A 23061-nucleotide genomic window follows, 5' to 3' on the forward strand; every position below is an offset into this window, starting at 1 on the left:
GCAAATGAACATAAAGTGCCAATCTCTGCATGTGAAAAATTGAACTTGGTCTTTGGAAGCGTTCGATAGCTTTGCAAATTTATGGGACTAGCTATAAACACAAGCTGTTCAATGCCGGACTCGGGGTGACGTATAGATAGATGACGTTTTCGGGGTGAAAAATTTGTTTTAAATGATTGAGGAGTGATTATAAACGGTGTTAATTTATAGTTGGTTAAGTAAATCGGAGTGAGCAGTAGAACCTCTGTAACGGTTACGCAGAAGCCAAGTTATATTGAATTTTTAATAAAAAGACCAGAATTTTCAGGTTCGCCCTAGGTCTTTGGTCGGCTAGGTGGAATTAAAAATAGATTAATAATGTATTTGACTTTGTAATTATGTATTTATTTCGACCACTATTTAACTGCCCAAACTTCTATTCCCACAATGTTCATTATCTGTTTTCGATCTGACTTCAATACTCTCACGTGTGCTGGTATTTGAAATACATGTCAGGCATTTGAAATGGTAGGAAATTATCACCCAGTTGCTCTTCGGGGCTCTGCACATTCTCTACAAAATTTTTCTCGGTCTTGAAACTTTGCGCCACATCCAGTGCAGAATTTGGCCAGTTTGACTGATTTTTCCAGATTTTTTGAGGTAGTCTTCAACTGCTCCGAGTTTTTAGCTGCTTTATTAGATGATACTCTTCTGGCAGATTCCATGGGTGTGTCTACTGGTTTCTTTTTGCTGTCTTTTCTTCGTGGTGTATCTTGTGGCGTCGCTACTACTCTCGGTGAAGTAATTTCTTTCACATGTCGTCGTTTGTCACGTTGCGCAGTTTTTGACGATCTTGCCGCTGCCATTTGTCGCTTTCGCAGCCCAAGTGTTGATCCAATTCCTTTGTAGTTGATCATTTTTGAAGTTGGATGAACAGGTTTGTAGCTCATGCGTTTGGCGAATTCACAATTTGGATCTAAATTTGGTTTAGTTTGTGCAACTCCTGGCACTATACCAGTTCTAACGCATATTGACTGGTGTTTTTGTATCCTGTCTTGCGAAAATGTTCGGCCACATCCTGAGCAGGGGACCAGATTGGCCTGGGCTGCTTGCCAATTTGCATCTTCATAATTGTATTTTCCTGACGCTTTCAGACCTTTGTCATTTGGCATGGGTTGTGGCTTTACTGGTTCTGGACGTCGCATTGATTTTGGCAATTTATCATTCTCGTTCTTCCATTTTTTAAGGCATTGCGGCTCATGAATGGGCAATGATGCGGTAGAATATTGGCGACCACAAATGTAACAAATGGGAAGAGGCTTTCGTCTGCCTCCCGGAGCTCCTTTATTGGGAAATGGGATGTTCATGTCGTTTTAGCTTTGTTATTTAATTTTGTGTCAGTAGTTAGTTTCTAAATTTTATCAATGTTCGTATTAAATACATGTACTTTTGTTAAATTAGAGCTTGATTGCTTTTTGGTTTTTATAACAGTGACTTGGTTGTTTTGATTTCCGTTCCGATTTCTTATAAATGATTGCCTTTTTTTCTTTTGTTAGCGGGAATTACGTTGAATAACTACAAATGAATTGGAGATAAATTGAACAGTGGATCGCAACGATTGTTTAATTTACATGATTAGGTGATTCTTGTGTCGGGCACCGAATGAGTTTTTTTAAAACTAAAACTGCCCAACGTTTCATTACTATCTTATAATGGATCGCAAATTAAATTGAACAAGTATGTTTGTATATTAGACTAATGATTTTTGAGTTATTAATGGAGTGAAATGGGGCCACAGTCTCGTTCCAACCCATTAATAGCTCGATACATCGAAATGCGCTAGTCTAATATACACTTAAATTACAAGTGTGCCAGTTCTTTGTATGCTTTAAAATAGCTGCCCTACGAACAAAACTGGCCATTGATGCTGAACATTACGTCAATTGTCCTGTAATAGTATGTTGTTGTGCAGTTTATGTAATAGTTACTGTTTTTCAACTGTTGACGTTACAGGCATTGGATTTTAATATTGGATTGATGACGTAATATTCATTGTTAACGACTTGTTTTTATCGTAGTACCGTTCTATTAATGGATACAAAAATCACGCAAATTAATGTACCACACGGTTGTTATCGCCACCAAGAAGTTATCAAGCTCCGAGGCGAAGCCGAGGTGTTATGATAACTTCGAGGGCGATAACAACCGTGTGGTATTTTTTTAATGAAAAACTTGCGATCATGTTTGTTTTTTTTAGACTACAAGTTGATCAAATTGTTTCCATCATTAAACTACGAGTTTATCACCACTCTTTTATCGCCACTGTTTACTTAGTAACAGTGGCGATAAAAGTGTGATAAACTCGTAGTCTAATGCTGAAGTGTTTTTCCAGTGTCGATCGGGCATTAAAATTTATTACTCTGGCAGTTTATTTAACTCCTATTATCGCAACAGGTGTTGATTAAACCACATTGGACCACGTTTACAAGGAATAAGAATTATTAAATTGTTTGTCAACTTTAGCCTTAAAACCTTTTTAAACAAAAACGGAACAAAAAAATTTAGACGCAAAACTAAACGCTTATAATGGTTTCAGTTGAACTATTTTAACAATAGTGCATAAAAAAACGGCAAACTGTTACAAAAAAAAACAGAAAAATAATTTCCAAAGCCTGATGGAGTAAAAAATATATAATGAAAAATGTCATGGTTAAATTCTTATGCAATTTTTTCTTTAATATTCTTGGATTTCAAAAAGATTAAATTGCTAGGTTGTTATTGAATAATATTATTTGTGAAAACTTACTGAAAAATTAGATTTTTGTAGAAAAAAATTAGAGAAATAAAAAGAGTAGTGGAAATGCGAGAATTGAAACATTAAAAGTCAGTTGGTTGTTTAATAGAAATTAAAATTGGCTGTTATTGATGCTGATATCGGTGCTATATGGAAACTAGACCATCAATTCTCTAATCAGATCAATCGAAAACGTTAAAGATCACTCAGGTATAAAACGAAAGGCGCAAATAATGTAACCAAGAACGAGAACTACGAACGCCGACTAAAATGTTTGTAAAAGAGTCATTTACTTAACATAAAACTGAAACTAGTAAAAGTAAACCGCAAACATTTAGACAAAAATTATCTCAAAAACTTACCGGAATTGACTTTACAAAGAATATAATGACGGTAAGATGTGTTCCCGGACGATCAATTTTAGTTGTGAAAAATAAAATCCTGCGCAGAAAGTCAGATAAACGGCTAATGAAATGTGAAAATTTTCTATCTCTCTCTCTCTCTCAACACTGCAAACAGTTACTTTTTGGAACAACGGACCAGTTGAATGCTCAACACCTTCTGGGTCATCAGCGGCTACAGGGAAAAAACGTTTTAGTTCCGTGTTTCCCTAGCTGTTGGCTAATTCTTTTACATTTTACTATCCGTTGTTCTTGTAGATTGTTAGATTGTTATTAAATAATTGTGTTAGTAATAATTTACTGAAAAAACAAATCATTTTTGTAGAAATAGATTGACTTGTGGGGAAGGTGGAATTGAAAGATTATAAATCAGTTAGTTATTTCATAGAAGTTCAATTTGGTTACTGGAATCTTTTGGGACTCTGCATAAAACCAGCATGTGAACAAATTTATTTAAACCAATTTTTTTGATCGGAAAAAACGAGATTTAGGTGGGCATTGTTATGACCCAAATTTGACTGAAACAGTCTAACTAATTCAAATTGCCTAATTTATTGATGCTGATATCGGTACTACAAGGAAATTAGACTATCAATTCTCTAATCAGATCAACCCAAAGCGTTGAAGATCACTCAAGTATAAAACAAAAGGAGCAATTGATGATACCAAAAACAAAAACTACGAACGCCGATCAAAATACATGTAACAGAGTCAGTTACTTAACGTAATACTGAAAGTAGGAGAAGTAAACCGCAAAAATTCAGACAAAAAATATTTCAAAATTGTAATGGAATTACTTTCACAAAGAAAACTCGGAGTTTAATATGTGTTCCTGGGCAATGAATTGCTCTTGTGTAAATTGAAATCTTGTGCAAACAGTCAGATCAACTGTAAGTGAAAGGCGAAAACTCTCTCTATCTCTCTCTATCCCTGAAAAAACTTTTGTGGTTCAGCGGACAAGTTGAAGCCTCAACACATTTTGAGTCACCCGCTGCTAGAAGTAAACACGCTTATATTCTCTGCTGTCCCTAGCTTTTGGCTAAATCTTTGACAGTTTACTATATGTTGTTTTGATGTTTCAAGTTGCTCAAACTTTTGGAGCTCAGGTAAAGTACAAACAAATCTCGTTTGGTTAATTTGATGAGGTTGCAGATTCGATTTTCTAAAACATGCAAACAAGGCTTACCAGTCTCAGAAAGAAAGTACAAAAGCTCAATTAAAAAATGTCGATCTTTAACAAGATAGCATTTTTTAATATCACTGATGCTACACATTTTGATCAATTGTTTTTATCGTCTTTATAAGAAGCGTTAAGCTAAATATTCAATAAGTTTAAAAAAAGAGATAATTTTCCGGCCTGTACTGATATTCACAGGTTAAGAATATCAAATATTTTCGTTAAACATTTCGGGCAAACTACTGAATGAATTTTTTCTTTTTAGACGCACACACATGATGTAGATTTCATTACAAATTGGCAAAATTCAGCAAGCTTCGGTTGCCATTCCACTATGGATCTGGAACATTAAATTGACAACTTTATGACTTATAAAATCGTCTTGGATACGCAACATGGATATTAAATCGTCTTGCAATGGAACATTAAGCCGTCAACATCTAAATTTTCAATTTACATTAGAAACAACGGATGACAAAAACAGTTTTCCATTTCCGGACATGTCAATTAACGTACAACCGGATGGCACAAATTTGCACCCCTTCAACTTATGAAAAGCATAATACAGGGAAGAATAATCCGCCTGTTCCAATACACTAGTAATTGGGAAGCGTTCTATGAAGCAATGACAAAAAATGGAAACATTTGAGATTGTAAACAATATTCTAGGCAATGGGTAGGGAAAATTTTCAAGGATACATTTAACCAGCTGTGAATGAAAGAACAAAGAAAAGGATAAAACGCTGGTGTAGACGTAAAACAACAGAAAAACACTGAGAAACAACAAATTGTATTACAAAACGGAAGCAAGATTTCTAAGGAATTTGTAAGAAACCAGAACAAAATTCATCCTGTGCAGACATTTTTTACCACTCCAATATTTATGAGCTGTTTACCTAGCCTTAAATCAAGCTTTGATGAAGATCCCAAACCCCACGTGATTGATAAACTCATTGGTAATGCATGCAAATCCATCTATGTAGGGCAGAGATGCCGACATATTACCACAAGGGTTGCAGAGCATGTCAAAGTGAACTCACCGATGGAATTAAACGCAATTGAGTGTAACGGCGATAAAACAGCTTTCGAGTGAAAGATATAAGACCAGTGCGGCAACAAATTTAATTAATGACACCAAAGGCGTTTTATTTAAGAACACTGGAAATGGTCACCAACACGCGCGACGGATACCGAACACGAGAATTGACACTGGAAGCTTAGATTGGAGATAAAAATTCAACTTGAAATGAAAGAAGGACACGTTACAAAACGAAAATTTCTACATCACAATTGAACACAACGAAGTAAGTTGAGATAATATAAGAATGGTTTTTCAAACAAAACATATGGATATGCATCTGCCATATCAAATTGAAAACATACATATAATCAGATAAAAAATTTTGTAAATACGACTGTAGTTATGTAAAAAATTGTTTTTAGATTCCTTAAATTTGCATTAGACTTTTTTAATTTGCATTTTATTTTATGGTTTTTCCTAAATCCTGTGCAAAAATTCAGATCAACGGTTAATGAAGTTTGAAAACTTTCTCTCTCTCTCTCTCTCTCTCTCTCTCAACACTGCAAACAATTACTTTTTTGGAACAGCAGACCAGTTGAATGCTCAACACCTTCTGTGTCATCCGCGGCTACAGGGAAAAAATGTTTAAATTCCGTGTTTCCCTAGCTGTTGGCTAATTCTTTTACAATTTACTATACGTTGTTATGGTAGATTATTAGATTGTTTTTGAATAATTGTGTTAGTTATAATTTACTGAAAAAAACAAATCATTTTTTTAGAAATAGATTGACTTGTGGGGATGGTGGAATTGAAAGATTATGAATCAGTTAGTTCTTTCAGAGAAGTTGAACTTGGTTACCGGAATCATGTGGGACTCTGCATCAAACCAGCATATGAAAAAAAATTATTTTGAACCAATTTTTCTGGTCGGAAAAAACGACATTTAGGTGCTCATTGTTATCATCCAAATTTGACTGAAACAGTCACACTACTTCAAATTGCCTAATTTATTAATGCTGATATCGTTACTACATGGATATTAGAACATCAATTCTTTAATCAGATCAACCCAAAGCGTTGAAAATCACTCAGATATAAACCAAAAGGAGCAATTGATAATACCAAAGACAAAAACTACGAACGCCGATCAAAATACATGTAACAGAGTCAGTAACTTAACGTAATGCTGAAAGTAGGAGAATTAAACCGCAAACATCTAGACAAAAAAAATTTCAAAATTGTAATGGAATTACTTTCACAAAGAAAACTTGGAGTTTAATATGTCTTCCTGGGCAATCAATTGCTGTTGTGAAAATTGAAATCTTGTGCATACAGTCAGATCAACCTTAAGTGAAAGGTGAAAACTCTCTATCTCTCTCTCTCTCTCTCTCTCTCTCTCTCTCTCTTTCTCTCTCTCTCTCTCTCCCTCTCTCTCTCTCTCTCTCTCTCTCCCTGAAAACTACCAACAAATAGTTTTTTGGTTCAGCGGACAAGTTGAAGCGTCAACACATTTTGAGTCACCCGCTGCTAGAAGTAAAAACGCTATTTTGTGCTGTCCCTAGCTTTTGGCTATATCTTTTACAGTTTACAATATGTTGTTTTGGTGTTTCAAGTTGCTCAAACCTTTGGGGCTCAGGTAGAGTACTAACAAATCTCGTTTGGTTAATTTGATGAGGTTGCAGATTCGATTTTGTAAAACATGCAAACATTTCTTACCATTCTCAGAAAGAAAGTACACAAGCTCAATTAAAAAAGGTCGATCTTTATCAAGATAGAATTTTTTTTAATATCACTGATGCTACATATTTTGATCAATTTTTTAAATCGTCGTTTTAAGAAGCGTTAAGCTAAATAATTAATAAATTTTTCAAAAAAGAGAATTCTCCGGCCTGTATTGATATTCACAGATGAAGAGTATCAAATATTTTCTTTAAACATTTCGGGCAAACTAATGAATGAGTTTTTTCTTTTTAGACGCACACACATGATGTAGATTTCATAACAAAGTGGAAAACTTCAGCAAGCTTCAGTTGTCATTCCACTATGGATCTGGAACATTAAATTGACATTTTTTTGAATTATTGAATCCTCTTGGATACGCAACATGGATATTAAATAGTCTTGCAATGGAACATTAAGCCGTCAACATCTAAATCTTCAATTTACATTAGAAACAACGGATGACAAAAACAGTTTTCCATTTCCGGACATGTCAATTAACGTACAACCGGAGGGCACAAATTTTTGTACATGTTATCAAAAACCATCATATACTGGAACAATTCTGCACTATCGTAGCTGTGCACCCCTTCAACTTAAGAAAAGCATAATACAAGGAACAATAACCAGCCTGTTCAGAGACACTAGCAATTGGGAAGCCTTCTATGAAGCATTTACATAATGGGAAACATTTGAGATTGTAAACAATATTCTAGGCATTGGGTAGGGAAAATCGTCAAGGATACATTTAACCAGCTGTGAAAGAAAGAACAGAGAAAGGGATAAAACAATGGCGTAGCCTTAAAACAACAGAAAAACACTGAGAAACAACAAATTGTATTACAAAACAGAAGCAAGATTTCTACGGAAATTGTAAAGAGACTGAGAAAATTCATCCTTTCCAGACAGTTTTTACCACTCCAAAACTTATGAGCTGTTTACCTAGCCTTAAGTCAAGCTTTGATAAAGACCTCAAACCCACGTGATTGATAAACTCACTGGTAATAGATGCAAATCCATTTATGTAGGGCAGAGTTGCCGACCTATTACCACAAGGGTTGCAGAGCATGCCGCATTGAACTCCCCGATGGAATTAAACGCAATCGAGTGCAACGGCGGTAAAACAGGTTTCGAGTGGAGGATATAAGACCATTGCGGCAACAAATTTAAGTTAATGACACTAAAGGCGTTTTATTTAAGAACACTGGAAATGGTCATCAACCTACGACGCATACCGAACACGAGAATTGACACTGAAAGCTTAGTTTGGAGATAAAAATTCAAATTGAAATGAAAGAAGGACACGTTACAAAACGAAAATTTCTACTTCACAATTGAACACAACGAAGTAAGTTGAGATAATTTTTTAATGATTTTTCAATAAAAAACATTTGGATATGCATCTGCCATATCAAATTGAAAATATACATATAATCAACTGTAACATTTTGTAAATATGACTGTAGATATGTAAAAAATGGGTTTTAAATTCCTTGAATTTTCGTTAGACTTTATTAATTTGCATTTTATTTTATGGCTTTTCAATTTAGCAATTTGTATTCTTTTTAAACTGACGATGACCTTGGACTTCAAAACAATTGTAAGAAAACTTTTGATTGGCGATCGTTTTTTAAATAGTTAGCCTTAAAGCCGTTCTAAAAAAACAAAATACAAAAATTTAAACGCAGAAATAAATGCTGATAATAGTTTCTGTTGAATTAACTCAACATTAGTGCATAAAAAACAAACAGCAAACCGTTACAAAAAACATAAAAATTATTTCATGAGCCTGATGGAGTAAAACCATATAATGAGCACAGTCATGGATAAATTGTTTTGCAGGACTTTCGTTTTTAAGTCAGACTGTCTAGAAAGTATCACTAGGAGCGCCGGGCACTCCAGTCAGTCGAAAGGACCTGTCATCAAAAAAACCCGGGCACGCTCAACAATTCAAAAGAAGGAATGCAACAACTGAGAAGGAATTCAACGATAAAATTGACAGATTGAGTGACAGGAGAAAATCCAAAAAAACAGCTGCGCTACCAAAATCAATTGAAAACACATCTTCAGAAAAGCATTACAAATAAAAAATTTTGTCAACTGTGATTTTGTCGTTAACAGTACCCAATACGCAAGCAGCATTGGATTTTTCGATTGCAAGGGAGATACTCTGTATTCAAAAACTGCCAGCTCTAGGCTCCCTATTCAAAAAACAGAAAGATATAAATAGGTCTTTCAAAAACTCTTCGGCGAACGGTCCCGCAGGCTCTTGAACTTCAAATGCTAAGGTTTGAAACATTTAATTTTTTTCAACAACCTTTATACTTGTCATTCTTTCTCACCTCGGCTTCCGCTGCTGCAGTTCCAGGGTTAACACCGAGCCTGCAGACAACCGACTGGGAGCAAAAACATCCACCACAGTTAAATCTCACATCAGTTGTTTGCCTTGTTTCCAGGGTACAATAGTCATACCATCAGGTCGTTTTGTCGGTTCTGTAGAGATGAGCTAGTTCTAAAACAGAGGGAACACGAACAGAGGCTGAAGTTTGTTTAAACAGGTGTTTCAGATTAGTGTGACGTGAGAGTCTCCCTGCACTCCGTACACAAGAAAGCCTATGCAGACCCGAGGCTTCATTTTTTTACCACAAACACATATGTGAGTCTCGCAAATTTTTGCACCCGAGCGAAGCCCAACAGAAAATTTCAACTGCTGATTGGACAACTTAAGATTAACGTTTTTGCAAGGTAAAACAATTAAACCTTGTATTGCAAACTTATCTAGATAGAGGTTTAATCGCTTCTCTCTGTCCTCACCTCACTTGGGCATAAAATCGGTTAGAACTTTTTGATACATAACCTTGTTCGTTGTATGGTGCTTCGAGGAATCCTGTTACTAATTACCACACTTCAGACCGCAATTGAACTCTTTGTCTTCGAACTCCTCTGCAAAGTGGTGTTCCAGTACCAGTAACTTTATGAATTATTAAATCGTCTTGGCTATGCAACATGGATATTAAATCGTCATGCAATGGAACATTAAGCCGTCAACATTCAAATCTTCAATTTACATTAGAAACAACGGATGACAAAAACAGTTTGCAGTTTCCGGACATGTCAATTAACGTACAACCGGAGGGTACAGTTTTCTGCACATGTTATCAAAAACCATCATATACTGGAACAATTCTGCACTATCGTAGCTGCGCAACCCTTCAACTTAAGAAAAGCATAATACAGGGAACAATAATCCGCCTGTTCCGAGGCAACCGCAATTGGGAAGCGTTCTACGAAGCATTGACAAAAATTGGAAACATTTGAGATTGTAAACAATATTCTAGGCATTGGGTAGGGAAAATTGTCAAGGATACATTTAACCAGCTGTGAATAAAAGAACAAAGAAAAGGGTAAAATGCTGGCGTAGCCGTAAAACAACAGAAAAACACTGGGAAACAATAAATTGTATTACAATACAGAAGCAAGATTTCTAAGGAATTTGTAAAGAACCTGAACAAAATTCATCCTGTGCAGACAGTTTTTACCACTCCAAATTTTAAGAGCTGTTTACCTAGCCTCAAATCAAGCTTTGATAAAGACCTCAAACCCCACGTGATTGATAAACTCACTGGTAATGGATGCAAATCTATCTATGTAGGGCAGAGATGCCGACATATTACCACAAGGGTTGCAGTCCAATGGAATTAAACGCAATTGAGTGCAACGGTGATAAAATAGCTTTCCAGTGAAAGATATATGACCAGTGCGGCAACAAATATAAGTTAATGACAATAACGGCGTTTTACTTCAGAACACTGGAAATGGTCATCGACACGCGCGACGGATACCGAACACGAGAATTGACACTGAAAGCTTAGTTTGGAGATAAAAATTCAGTTGGAAACGAAAGAAGGACATTTAACATAACGGAAATTTCTACTTTACAATTGAACACAACAAAGTAAATTGAGATAATTTATGAATGGTTTTTCAATAGAAAACATATGGAAATAAATCGTCCATATCAAACTGAAAATATACACATAATTAGATGTAAAAATTTGTAAATATGACTGTAGATATGTAAAAAATTGGTTTTAAATTCCTTGAATTTGCTTTAGACTTTATTAATTTGCATTTTATTTTATGGCTTTTCATTTTAGCAATTTGTATTTTTTTTAACCTGACGATGACCTAGGAGTTCAAAACATTTGTAGGAAAGTTTTTGATTGACGATCGTTTTTTAAATCGTTAGCCTTAAAGTCGTTCTAAAAAAAACAAAAAACAAAAATTTATACGCAAAAATAAACGCTGATGATAGTTTCTGTTGAATTAATTTAACAATAGTGCATAAAAAACAAACAGCAAACAGATACAAAAAACATAAGAACTATTTCAGGAGCCTGATGGAGTAAAACTATATAATGAGCACAGTCTTGGGTAAATTGTTTTGCAGGGCTTTCCTCTTTAAATCAGACTGTCTAGAAAGTATCGCTACGAGCGCAGGCCACTCCAGTCAGTCAAAAGGACCTGTCATCATAAAAGCCCGGGCATGCTCAACAATTCAAAAGAAGGAATTCAAGAACTGAGAATGAATTCAACTATAAAATTGACAGATTGAGTGACAGGAGAAAATCCAAAAAACAGCTGCGCTAGCAAAATTAGTTGAAAACACATCTTCAGAAAAGAATTACAAATAAAAAAATTTCGTCATCTGTGGTTTTGTCGTTAACAGTACCAATACGCAAGCAGCCTTAGCTATTTCGATTGCAAGGGAGATCCTCTGTATCCAAAAACAGCCAGCTCTAGGCTCATTATTCAAAAAACAGAAAGATATAAATAAGTCTTTCAAAAACTCTTCGGCGGACGGTCCCGCAGACTCTTGATCTTCAAAAGCTAAGGTCTTGAACTTCATACCATCAGGTCGTTTTGTCGGTTCTGTAGAGATGAGCTAGTTCTAAAACAGAGGGAGCACAAACAGAGGCTGAAGTTGGTTTAAACAGTTGTTTCAGATTAGTGTGACGTGAGAGTCTCCCTGCACTCCGTACACAAGAAAGCCTATGCAGACCCGAGGCTTCATTTTTTTTTACCACAAACACATATGTGAGTCTCGCAAATTTTTGCACCCGAGCGAAGCCCAACAGAAAATTTCAACTGCTGATTGGACAACTTAAGATTAACGTTTTTGCAAGGTAATACAATTAACCCTTGTATTGCAAACTTATCTAGATAGAGGTTTAATCGCTTCTCTCTGTCCTCACCTCACTTGGGCATAAAATCGGTTAGAACTTTTTGATACATAACCTTCGACCAAATCTTCTGATGTTCGTTGTCTGGTGCTTCAAGGAATCCTGTTACTACTTACCACTCTTCAGACCGCAATTGAACTCTTTGTCTTCGAACTCCTCTGCAAAGTGGTGTTCCAGTACCAGTAACTTTATGAATTATTAAATCGTCTTGGCTATGCAACATGGATATTAAATCGTCATGCAATGGAACATTAAGCCGTCAACATTCAAATCTTCAATTTACATTAGAAACAACGGATGACAAAAACAGTTTGCCATTTCCGTACATGTCAATTAACGTACAACCGGAGGGTACAGTTTTCTGCACATGTTATCAAAAACCATCATATACTGGAACAATTCTGCACTATCGTAGCTGCGCAACCCTTCAACTTAAGAAAAGCATAATACAGGGAACAATAATCCGCCTGTTCCGAGGCAACCGCAATTGGGAAGCGTTCTACGAAGCATTCTACAAAGAAAAAGATAAAACGCTGGCGTAGTCGTAAAAGAGTAGAAAAACACTGAGAAACAACAAATTGTATTACAATACAGAAGCAAGATTTCTAAGGAATTTGTAAAGAACTCGAACAAAATTCATCCTGTGCAGACAGTATGTACCACTCCAAAACTTTTTAGCTGTTTATCTAGCCTTATGTCAAGCTTTGGTAAAGACATCAAACCCCACGTGATTGACAAACTCAGTGCTAATTGATGCAAATCCATCTACGCAGGGCAGATATGCCAAAATATTACCACAAGGGTTGCAGAGCATGCCAAGGTGAACTCACCGATAAAAATTAAACGCAATTAAGCGCAACGGTGATAAAATAGCTTTCCAGTGGAAGATATAAGACCAGTGCGGCAACAAATTTAAATTAATGACACTAAAGGCATTTTATTTAAGAACACTGGAAATGGTCATTAACACGCGCGACGGATACCGAACACAAAAATTGACACTAAAAGCTTAGTTTGGAGATAAAAATTCAACTTGAAATGAAAGACGGACACGTTACAAAACGAAAATTTTTACTTTACAATTGAACACAACAAAGTAAGTTGAGATAATTTATTAATGATTTTTCAATAAAAAACATTTGGATATGCATCTGCCATATCAAATTGAAAATATACATATAATCAAATGTAAAATTTTGTAAATATGACTGTAGATATGTAAAAAATGTGTTTTAAATTCCTTGAATTTGCATTAGACTTTATTAATTTGCATTTTATTTAATGGCTTTTCATTTTAGCAATTTGTATTCTTTTTATCCTGACGATGACCTCGGAGTTCAAAACATTTGTAGGAAAGTTTTTGATTGACGATCGTTTTTCATATCGTTAGCCTTAAAGTTGTTCTAAAAAAAAACAAAAAACAAAAATTTATACGCAAAAATAAACGCTGATGATAGTTTCTGTTGAATTAATTTAACAATAGTGCATAAAAAACAAACAGCAAACAGTTACAAAAAACATAAGAACTATTTCAGGAGCCTGATGGAGTAAAATTATATAATGAGCACAGTCTTGGATAAATTATTTTGCAGGGCTTTCCTCTTTAAATCAGACTGTCTGGAAAGTATCGCTACGAGCGCTGGGCACTCCAGTCAGTCAAAAGGACCTGTCATCATAAAAACCCGGGCACGCTCAACAATTCAAAAGAAGGAATGCAACAACTGAGAAGGAATTCAACGATAAAATTGACAGATTGAGTGACAGGAGAAAATCCAAAAAAACAGCTGCGCTACCAAAATCAATTGAAAACACATCTTCAGAAAAGCATTACAAATAAAAAATTTTGTCAACTGTGATTTTGTCGTTAACAGTACCCAATACGCAAGCAGCATTGGATTTTTCGATTGCAAGGGAGATACTCTGTATTCAAAAACTGCCAGCTCTAGGCTCCCTATTCAAAAAACAGAAAGATATAAATAGGTCTTTCAAAAACTCTTCGGCGAACGGTCCCGCAGGCTCTTGAACTTCAAATGCTAAGGTTTGAAACATTTAATTTTTTTCAACAACCTTTATACTTGTCATTCTTTCTCACCTCGGCTTCCGCTGCAGCAGTTCCAGGGTTAACACCGAGCCTGCAGACAACCGACTGGGAGCAAAAACATCCACCACAGTTAAATCTCACATCAGTTGTTTGCCTTGTTTCCAAGGTACAAGAGTCATACCATCAGGTTGTTTTTGTCGGTTCTGCAGAGCTTTCTCAGAACTCAAAACCCAGAGCTTTCTCCGAACTCAAAACCCGTATAAGATCTTCCAACACAACTTTATAATCATCGGCTAATTTTCCATCATCTGTGTACCATTCATTTTCAACTGCACATCATTCAAAAGTACTTGAATTGTCTGTGCAAAAACGAAAAAGGCTCCAGGATACCCCTATTGCGTCCCCTCTTCAGATGAGATGATTGTAATGTCCTAAATTAGGAAACTAGGCTTGCTGTGGGCTGATAATCAAAAGGATACACAGTGGGTCTTATAGCATGCACAAGTTTTGACATAGTCTCTCGGTTCAGGGAATTAAATTTATTTTTAAAATCCAACCTACGCAAAACATGCTTTTAAAGAGACGGCTTTTCAAGAATGTTTTAGGAAAAATGGGCCGCGATCTCTGCTCCAATTTGGGTTTTTCCAAAGTATTCCTTTCGTTAATCTGAGACTTTGGATCCACCGCACTTTGCAACGACTCTCCGCAAGGTGTTGCCTATCGCAATGGGCCGTAGACCACCATCTTTTTTAACAAAAGCGATTAATTTAGCTCCAAAGAAAAACAGTCTAATATTTTCTGGGACTGTGTTATTTGGAGTTACACTCACCAGTTCTGTAAGACTTTTCCAAAACTCGTGCCCAGTGCTTCCATTAGAATTAAACACAAATACTTTCAAAACTTGAGGAGCCAAGCCATTGGGGCCAGCGCCAGACCCAGTAGGAAAATGTGTTATACTTTTGTTAACGTTGTACTGGCTGGCTATAAAACTGTCAATATTTTCAAAGAAAGGAACATTAATAGAACTACACTTCGAATGTTTAGAAAACAATTTCTCATAGTTTTTAGTGTTAAAGGGTGCAAAAGAATCATCAGAGCTAGCTAAAAGTATTCCCGCTTTTACATTGCTTACTAATTTAGCTGGAATAAATTTATTACGCTTTTCAAAGTCAGAGTCCTTCTTGACAATGGAGTCCTCAGTATCAGCTTTCGTCAAAGTCAGATTATTGCTTCGTATTTTTTGGCTGATTACAGATTTGATACTTTTATTTTTTCTATCCGATCTTTTGGATTGACCCAAAAAAGACATGATGGCTTTAAAAAACTAACCAACTAAGACACGCTTGGTTCTCTGATTATATCATCAATATTTTTCGATTAAGCTTGCAGCTACAAGAGCACGTGAATCGCTAGGAACTCTTTTCAAAAACCGAGTTTTGAGGCTTTCATCACACTCTCAAGGGTGAGCTCATTAGAACACTAATGGTCTTTTAACCGAACATTGAAACATTTAACTCACTTGTAAAGTTCTAGTTTCTCACTTTCAGGGAGATTTGAAGGTGCGCAAACACCATGGTACCAAATTTTACCAAAATTGCAATGAATCCAATTTAGAATTCCAGATAGCTTAGAGCAGTTTTCGGTGTTCCACAAAGCGTTGCCTCTCTTTGGCAGCACTATTAAATAAAGGAGTAAAAATGGAAAAAAAACGAGCATACACCAGCCAAAAGGCCTCAACGAAAATTCAACTGTAGAAAACACTATCACTAAACCGAATTTAACAGTGAAAAACAAGACTTAAAAACACACAAACATACCTTAAAAAGGAACGGTCTCACCGGTTTCCAGTCGATGGAGTAAGAATAAGCCCAACTTTCGGGACAAAACAACAAATCAGCCACAGAGGGTTCCGACGATATCGGGACAACAAAAGGAGCAAGATCATTGTGATCATTTACTTTCTCTGAAACTATTTAATAAGATAATCACAACAATTAGGCTAAAAGGAACATTATATTAAGGAAAAAAAATTCCTCAATGTTTTTGGATTTGAAAAATATTAAAGTGGTAGGTTATTGAATAATTTTGTGCGTAATATTTTACTGAAAAAGAAGAATTATTATTTGTAGAAATAAATTGAGCAGTGCAGATGGAGGAGTGAAAGATTATAAATCAGTTGGTTGTTTAATAGAAGACGGGCTCTTGGAATGTTTAATAGAAAACTGGCTCTTGGAAGACACTGCATCGAACCAGCATCTGAAATAAGTATTGGAAACATGTTTTATAGAATGAGAACGGAGAGTAGGCATAATCAGGGCCCCAAATTTGTCTGAAACAGTCACAGTACGTCGAATTGCATGATTTATTGATCCTGATATCGGTGCTATATGGAAAAAGACCATCAATTCTCTAATCAGATCAACCGAAAATGTTGAAGATCACTCAGGTATAAAACAAAACGAGCAAATAATGAAACCAAAAACGAGAACTCCGAAAGCCGGCGAAAATGTTTTTAAAGAGTCATTTACTTAACATAATACTGAAAGTAGGAAAAGTAAACCGCAAACGTTTGGACAAAAAATATGTCAAAATTGTACTGGAATATGCGGAGGGTAATATGTGTTCTTGGGCGATCAATTGCAGTTGCGAAAATTGAAACCCTGTGCAGACAGTCAGATCAACGGTAAATGAAAGTAAAAACTCTAAAATATTAGTTCAAATCATAATTTTGACTAAATGAGAATGCATAGGGCAAAAAACATTTTGTGCATGACAAAACGAAATTTGCAAAACCTCCACTAGAGGGATACAGTTTTAACCTGACGATGAACGTAAAGTTCGAAAACGTTTGTTTTACCCTAAAAATACAAGAACATGGACAAAATCGAAAAATCCGGAATAGGAATGTTTTTAAGTAAATTGATAACAGATGTAAATATGTGTTGTAAATAGGCTAAATATTGTATATAAGGAAAAATTTTCGATTGAATTTTTTAGAATGTTTCCTAGAATTGTTTTAATTGTCATCTCAGACAAATGTAAATACATGTTCATTTTATCTTTTAACAATTTGTAAAACAACCTGCAATTTACCTTAGAAAAAGTGAACATGGATGGGGGTTTGGCTTTTCTTGACATTAACGTAAATGTGAGCAGCAAAAATAAATTTTCGCAGCTGTGCACCGCTTCAACATAAGAAAAATGTGATTCAAGGGACGGTTCACAGGGTTTTTAATGCAACCTCTAATTGGTTGGCCTTCGATCAGGCTCTTGAAAAGAACAAATCTTGCTGGACCAAAAATCAATATCCAGAGGAATGGTCTTCAAAAATTGTGAATCAGACTCTAGAAAAAATAATAAGTGGCGGTAAAGACCAATTAAGAACAACACCAAAAGAGCATCAAAAAAGCAAGACTAAATCTAATGATAAGCCAACTATTTTTCTACAATACAGAGGCAACCTCACTCAAAACTTCGCAAGCAAATTGAAGAAACTATGCGAATTGCAAGTAGTTTTTACAACGCGAAAATTAAGATCGTGCCTCCCCACCCTGAAATCATCCTTTGATAGAGATCTGAAATCCCACGTGGTATATGAAATTAAATGTAATGGATGCGGATCCATCTATGTTGGGCAAACAAGCCGGCATGTTACCACAAGGATAACAGAACATCAAAAGAAGGATTCACAGGTGGGTCAACATCTAGTTGAATGTCGTGGCGCCACGAATGACATTGAATGGAGAATTCTGGACGCCTGTCGGTCAGTAGAAAAACTAATGATCATCGAAGCTATATATATCAGCAAGCTGAAGCCGGCACTAAACACACGCGACGAATATAGGGGGAGGGAACTCACGCTAAAATATTAGTTCAAATCATAATTTTGACCAAATGAGAATGCATAGGGCAAAAAACATTTTGTGCATGACAAAACGAAATTTGCAAAACCTCCACAAGAGGGATACTTATGGTTAGGGCAAATTCGGAATAACCCTAAAAATACAAGAACATGGACAAAATCGAAAAATCCGGAATAGGAATGTTTTTAAGTAAATTGATAACAGATGTAAATATGTGTTGTAAATAGGCTAAATATTGTATATAAGGAAAAATTTTCGATTGAATTTTTTAGAATGTTTCCTAGAATTGTTTTAATTGTCATCTCAGACAAATGTAAATACATATTCATTTTATCTTTTAACAATTTGTAAAACAGTTTTAACCTGACGATGAACGTAAAGTTCGAAAACGTTTGTTTTAAGTATTGGAGGTAATTTTAATTTGACAAATTGGTTTCTTTTACATTAAAAACTCTCTCTTAAAACTGCAAACAATTACCCTATTTTTGGTGCAGCGGACGAGTTGAATACTCAACACTTTCTGGGTCATCTGCTGCTAAAAGCAAACACGTTTAAATTCCGTGCTTCCCCTAGCTTTGGGCTAAATCCTTCACTTTTTACTATTCGTTGTTGTGTTTCAAGTTGCTCTGACCGTCTGTGCTCTGGTGGATTTTGCCCTTATATTTTGATTTTATTTTTCGTTCTGAGTTTCGAGTTGTTTCGGATAATAAGTTATGTGTCAAATGGGTCAGAATTTTTGTACGTCTCCTCGAAATGTTTCTAAAGGAAACACAATTCAGATACGAGGCAGACTTGTGAAGTGTTCCTTTTTGATCAAAGGAGTAAAACTTATAAACTCTTTCATCATATTCTGCGATTTATATATAGCTAGTCGCATAAAGTTGCAACGCAATCAAGCGTTCGAAAAACACATGCAAATGAACATAAAGTGCCAATCTCTGCATGTGAAAAATTGAACTTGGTCTTTGGAAGCGTTCGATAGCTTTGCAAATTTATGGGACTAACTATAAACACAAGCTGTTCAATGCCGGACTCGGGGTGACGTATAGATAGATGACGTTTTCGGGGTGAAAAATTTGTTTTAAATGATTGAGGAGTGATTATAAACGGTGTTAATTTATAGTTGGTTAAGTAAATCGGAGTGAGCAGTAGAACCTCTGTAACGGTTACGCAGAAGCCAAGTTATATTGAATTTTTAATAAAAAGACCAGAATTTTCAGGTTCGCCCTAGGTCTTTGGTCGGCTAGGTGGAATTAAAAATAGATTAATAATGTATTTGACTTTGTAATTATGTATTTATTTCGACCACTATTTAACTGCCCAAACTTCTATTCCCACAATGTTCATTATCTGTTTTCGATCTGACTTCAATACTCTCACGTGTGCTGGTATTTGAAATACATGTCAGGCATTTGAAATGGTAGGAAATTATCACCCAGTTGCTCTTCGGGGCTCTGCACATTCTCTACAAAATTTTTCTCGGTCTTGAAACTTTGCGCCACATCCAGTGCAGAATTTGGCCAGTTTGACTGATTTTTCCAGATTTTTTGAGGTAGTCTTCAACTGCTCCGAGTTTTTAGCTGCTTTATTAGATGATACTCTTCTGGCAGATTCCATGGGTGTGTCTACTGGTTTCTTTTTGCTGTCTTTTCTTCGTGGTGTATCTTGTGGCGTCGCTACTACTCTCGGTGAAGTAATTTCTTTCACATGTCGTCGTTTGTCACGTTGCGCAGTTTTTGACGATCTTGCCGCTGCCATTTGTCGCTTTCGCAGCCCAAGTGTTGATCCAATTCCTTTGTAGTTGATCATTTTTGAAGTTGGATGAACAGGTTTGTAGCTCATGCGTTTGGCGAATTCACAATTTGGATCTAAATTTGGTTTAGTTTGTGCAACTCCTGGCACTATACCAGTTCTAACGCATATTGACTGGTGTTTTTGTATCCTGTCTTGCGAAAATGTTCGGCCACATCCTGAGCAGGGGACCAGATTGGCCTGGGCTGCTTGCCAATTTGCATCTTCATAATTGTATTTTCCTGACGCTTTCAGACCTTTGTCATTTGGCATGGGTTGTGGCTTTACTGGTTCTGGACGTCGCATTGATTTTGGCAATTTATCATTCTCGTTCTTCCATTTTTTAAGGCATTGCGGCTCATGAATGGGCAATGATGCGGTAGAATATTGGCGACCACAAATGTAACAAATGGGAAGAGGCTTTCGTCTGCCTCCCGGAGCTCCTTTATTGGGAAATGGGATGTTCATGTCGTTTTAGCTTTGTTATTTAATTTTGTGTCAGTAGTTAGTTTCTAAATTTTATCAATGTTCGTATTAAATACATGTACTTTTGTTAAATTAGAGCTTGATTGCTTTTTGGTTTTTATAACAGTGACTTGGTTGTTTTGATTTCCGTTCCGATTTCTTATAAATGATTGCCTTTTTTTCTTTTGTTAGCGGGAATTACGTTGAATAACTACAAATGAATTGGAGATAAATTGAACAGTGGATCGCAACGATTGTTTAATTTACATGATTAGGTGATTCTTGTGTCGGGCACCGAATGAGTTTTTTTAAAACTAAAACTGCCCAACGTTTCATTACTATCTTATAATGGATCGCAAATTAAATTGAACAAGTATGTTTGTATATTAGACTAATGATTTTTGAGTTATTAATGGAGTGAAATGGGGCCACAGTCTCGTTCCAACCCATTAATAGCTCGATACATCGAAATGCGCTAGTCTAATATACACTTAAATTACAAGTGTGCCAGTTCTTTGTATGCTTTAAAATAGCTGCCCTACGAACAAAACTGGCCATTGATGCTGAACATTACGTCAATTGTCCTGTAATAGTATGTTGTTGTGCAGTTTATGTAATAGTTACTGTTTTTCAACTGTTGACGTTACAGGCATTGGATTTTAATATTGGATTGATGACGTAATATTCATTGTTAACGACTTGTTTTTATCGTAGTACCGTTCTATTAATGGATACAAAAATCACGCAAATTAATGTACCACACGGTTGTTATCGCCACCAAGAAGTTATCAAGCTCCGAGGCGAAGCCGAGGTGTTATGATAACTTCGAGGGCGATAACAACCGTGTGGTATTTTTTTAATGAAAAACTTGCGATCATGTTTGTTTTTTTTAGACTACAAGTTGATCAAATTGTTTCCATCATTAAACTACGAGTTTATCACCACTCTTTTATCGCCACTGTTTACTTAGTAACAGTGGCGATAAAAGTGTGATAAACTCGTAGTCTAATGCTGAAGTGTTTTTCCAGTGTCGATCGGGCATTAAAATTTATTACTCTGGCAGTTTATTTAACTCCTATTATCGCAACAGGTGTTGATTAAACCACATTGGACCACGTTTATTCAAGGTGCATCAGTACTCAAATGTACATAGCGCTCACGGTAATCAATGGCTTTGTCTTCATCCAAGTGGAGTAATCTATTAGAGTACAAAAGGAGAACATAGTTTCAAGCAGGTTATTTTAGCTGAGAGTAAAAAGTTTGACCCTGTGGACTTCACATTTTGTAGAGACGTGTAAATATTAGAATATAAATCTTAGTCGCCTGGGGAACTTATTGCTCTAACACGAGGGAGCTTGCGCCCTTTTGCTGGGTAGAAGGCACGAGGGGGCTGGGATTTATCTAAAATATTTAGGGAGTCAATGGGTGAAAATAAGGCGTTTTCGTTTACATTTTACAAAGTCAAAAGTGAGATTTTGCTAGTGTGGGAGGGCGTTAAAACAACGCCATAAGCGTTTAAATATAATTTTTTGCGTGTTTTTCCTACATGAGGTTTTAAGACTTGTTTGCAAACTGATTGACAGTTGAGCTGCCTCCAGGTGCAAGTGTCTGGCTACTTTTGTCCTTCATTCTCTAATTTAATTTTTTGTTGGTCTTGTCCCGAGAGAAATCCAAAGGAGTTTATTAGTATACTTTTGCGAAGAATGAACATTTTCATCTAAATTGCTGTAAAAGATTTCCATTTGAACAATTTTTGGAACTTCAGGTTCAACTACAGAGAAATTTGGATTTATTGTTCTCCACAATCAGCTAAATTATTTTGAAAAAATGTGCAGTTCAGTTATATTTTTCGACAAATACGTTGATCTCAACATTTTTTGGAATACTAGACACAATAGTAGGCTTTATCCAATATTTTCGTTAAAAATCCAGAATTGTTTGAATGCTTTTTTCGAGAACTACTAATCTTCTGACAATAACTTATGATTCGTACGTTCTCCTAAACAATCAGGCCTTAAAAACTTTCTACTGATAAAAGTTTGTTTATTTTTGCCAGTTCTTTAATTTAATTGCCAGTTTAAAATGTTGCCATCAATTCTGTGTACCAAATTCTTTGTTTAGCTTTTGTTGAGCGAACCAGTTTTACTTAGAATTTTAAAGCAAAATAGTTCACGGTTGCAGCAACGACCTATAAACCAGGCTCAACAGTACATAGCTCTAATAGTACTTTTATAGAACCCAGGGTACAATTTCATCGGTTACTAAAACTTTAAGGCAGAGAAGAGTTTGAAAGATTGAACTTCGACTTAACGAAATGAAAGTGTATTTTTGTCTTCAACTTTGTGTCCTATAGGATACTAAGTTGAGGACAAAACTCAGATTTTCACTTCTTTAGTCTAAGTTCAATCTTTAAAATTATGAAATCTAACTCCTGATACTTGAGTCAAACCGTTATAAATAATTGACTGCATCGCTATCGGAGACGGAGACGTTTAATTTATTTCAACTCTTGTATAAATTGTACTAACCTCAGTTTCAAATAAAATTCAGCACTTTCGTACCCTTTG

The 23061-nt window shown here is 35.7% G+C and overlaps 1 protein-coding gene across 1 annotated transcript; it reads right to left on the bottom strand.

Annotated features, from left to right (window-relative positions):
* Positions 1-345: 345 nt before the first annotated feature.
* On the bottom strand, positions 346-20844 carry LOC142346163 (zinc finger protein 474-like). Its single transcript, XM_075398672.1, has 4 exons — positions 19674-20844; positions 14427-14480; positions 9434-9487; positions 346-1353 (listed from the first exon to the last, which is right to left on the bottom strand). The coding sequence occupies exons 1-4, from the start codon at positions 20495-20497 to the stop codon at positions 519-521; spliced, it is 1767 nt and encodes a 588-aa protein (XP_075254787.1). The 5' UTR covers positions 20498-20844; the 3' UTR covers positions 346-518.
* Between the last annotated feature and the right edge of the window lie 2217 nt (positions 20845-23061).

The sequence above is a fragment of the Convolutriloba macropyga genome, chromosome 9, assembly GCF_964194025.1.
Source record: "Convolutriloba macropyga chromosome 9, txConMacr16.3, whole genome shotgun sequence".
NCBI classification, from domain to species: Eukaryota; Metazoa; Xenacoelomorpha; order Acoela; family Convolutidae; genus Convolutriloba; species Convolutriloba macropyga.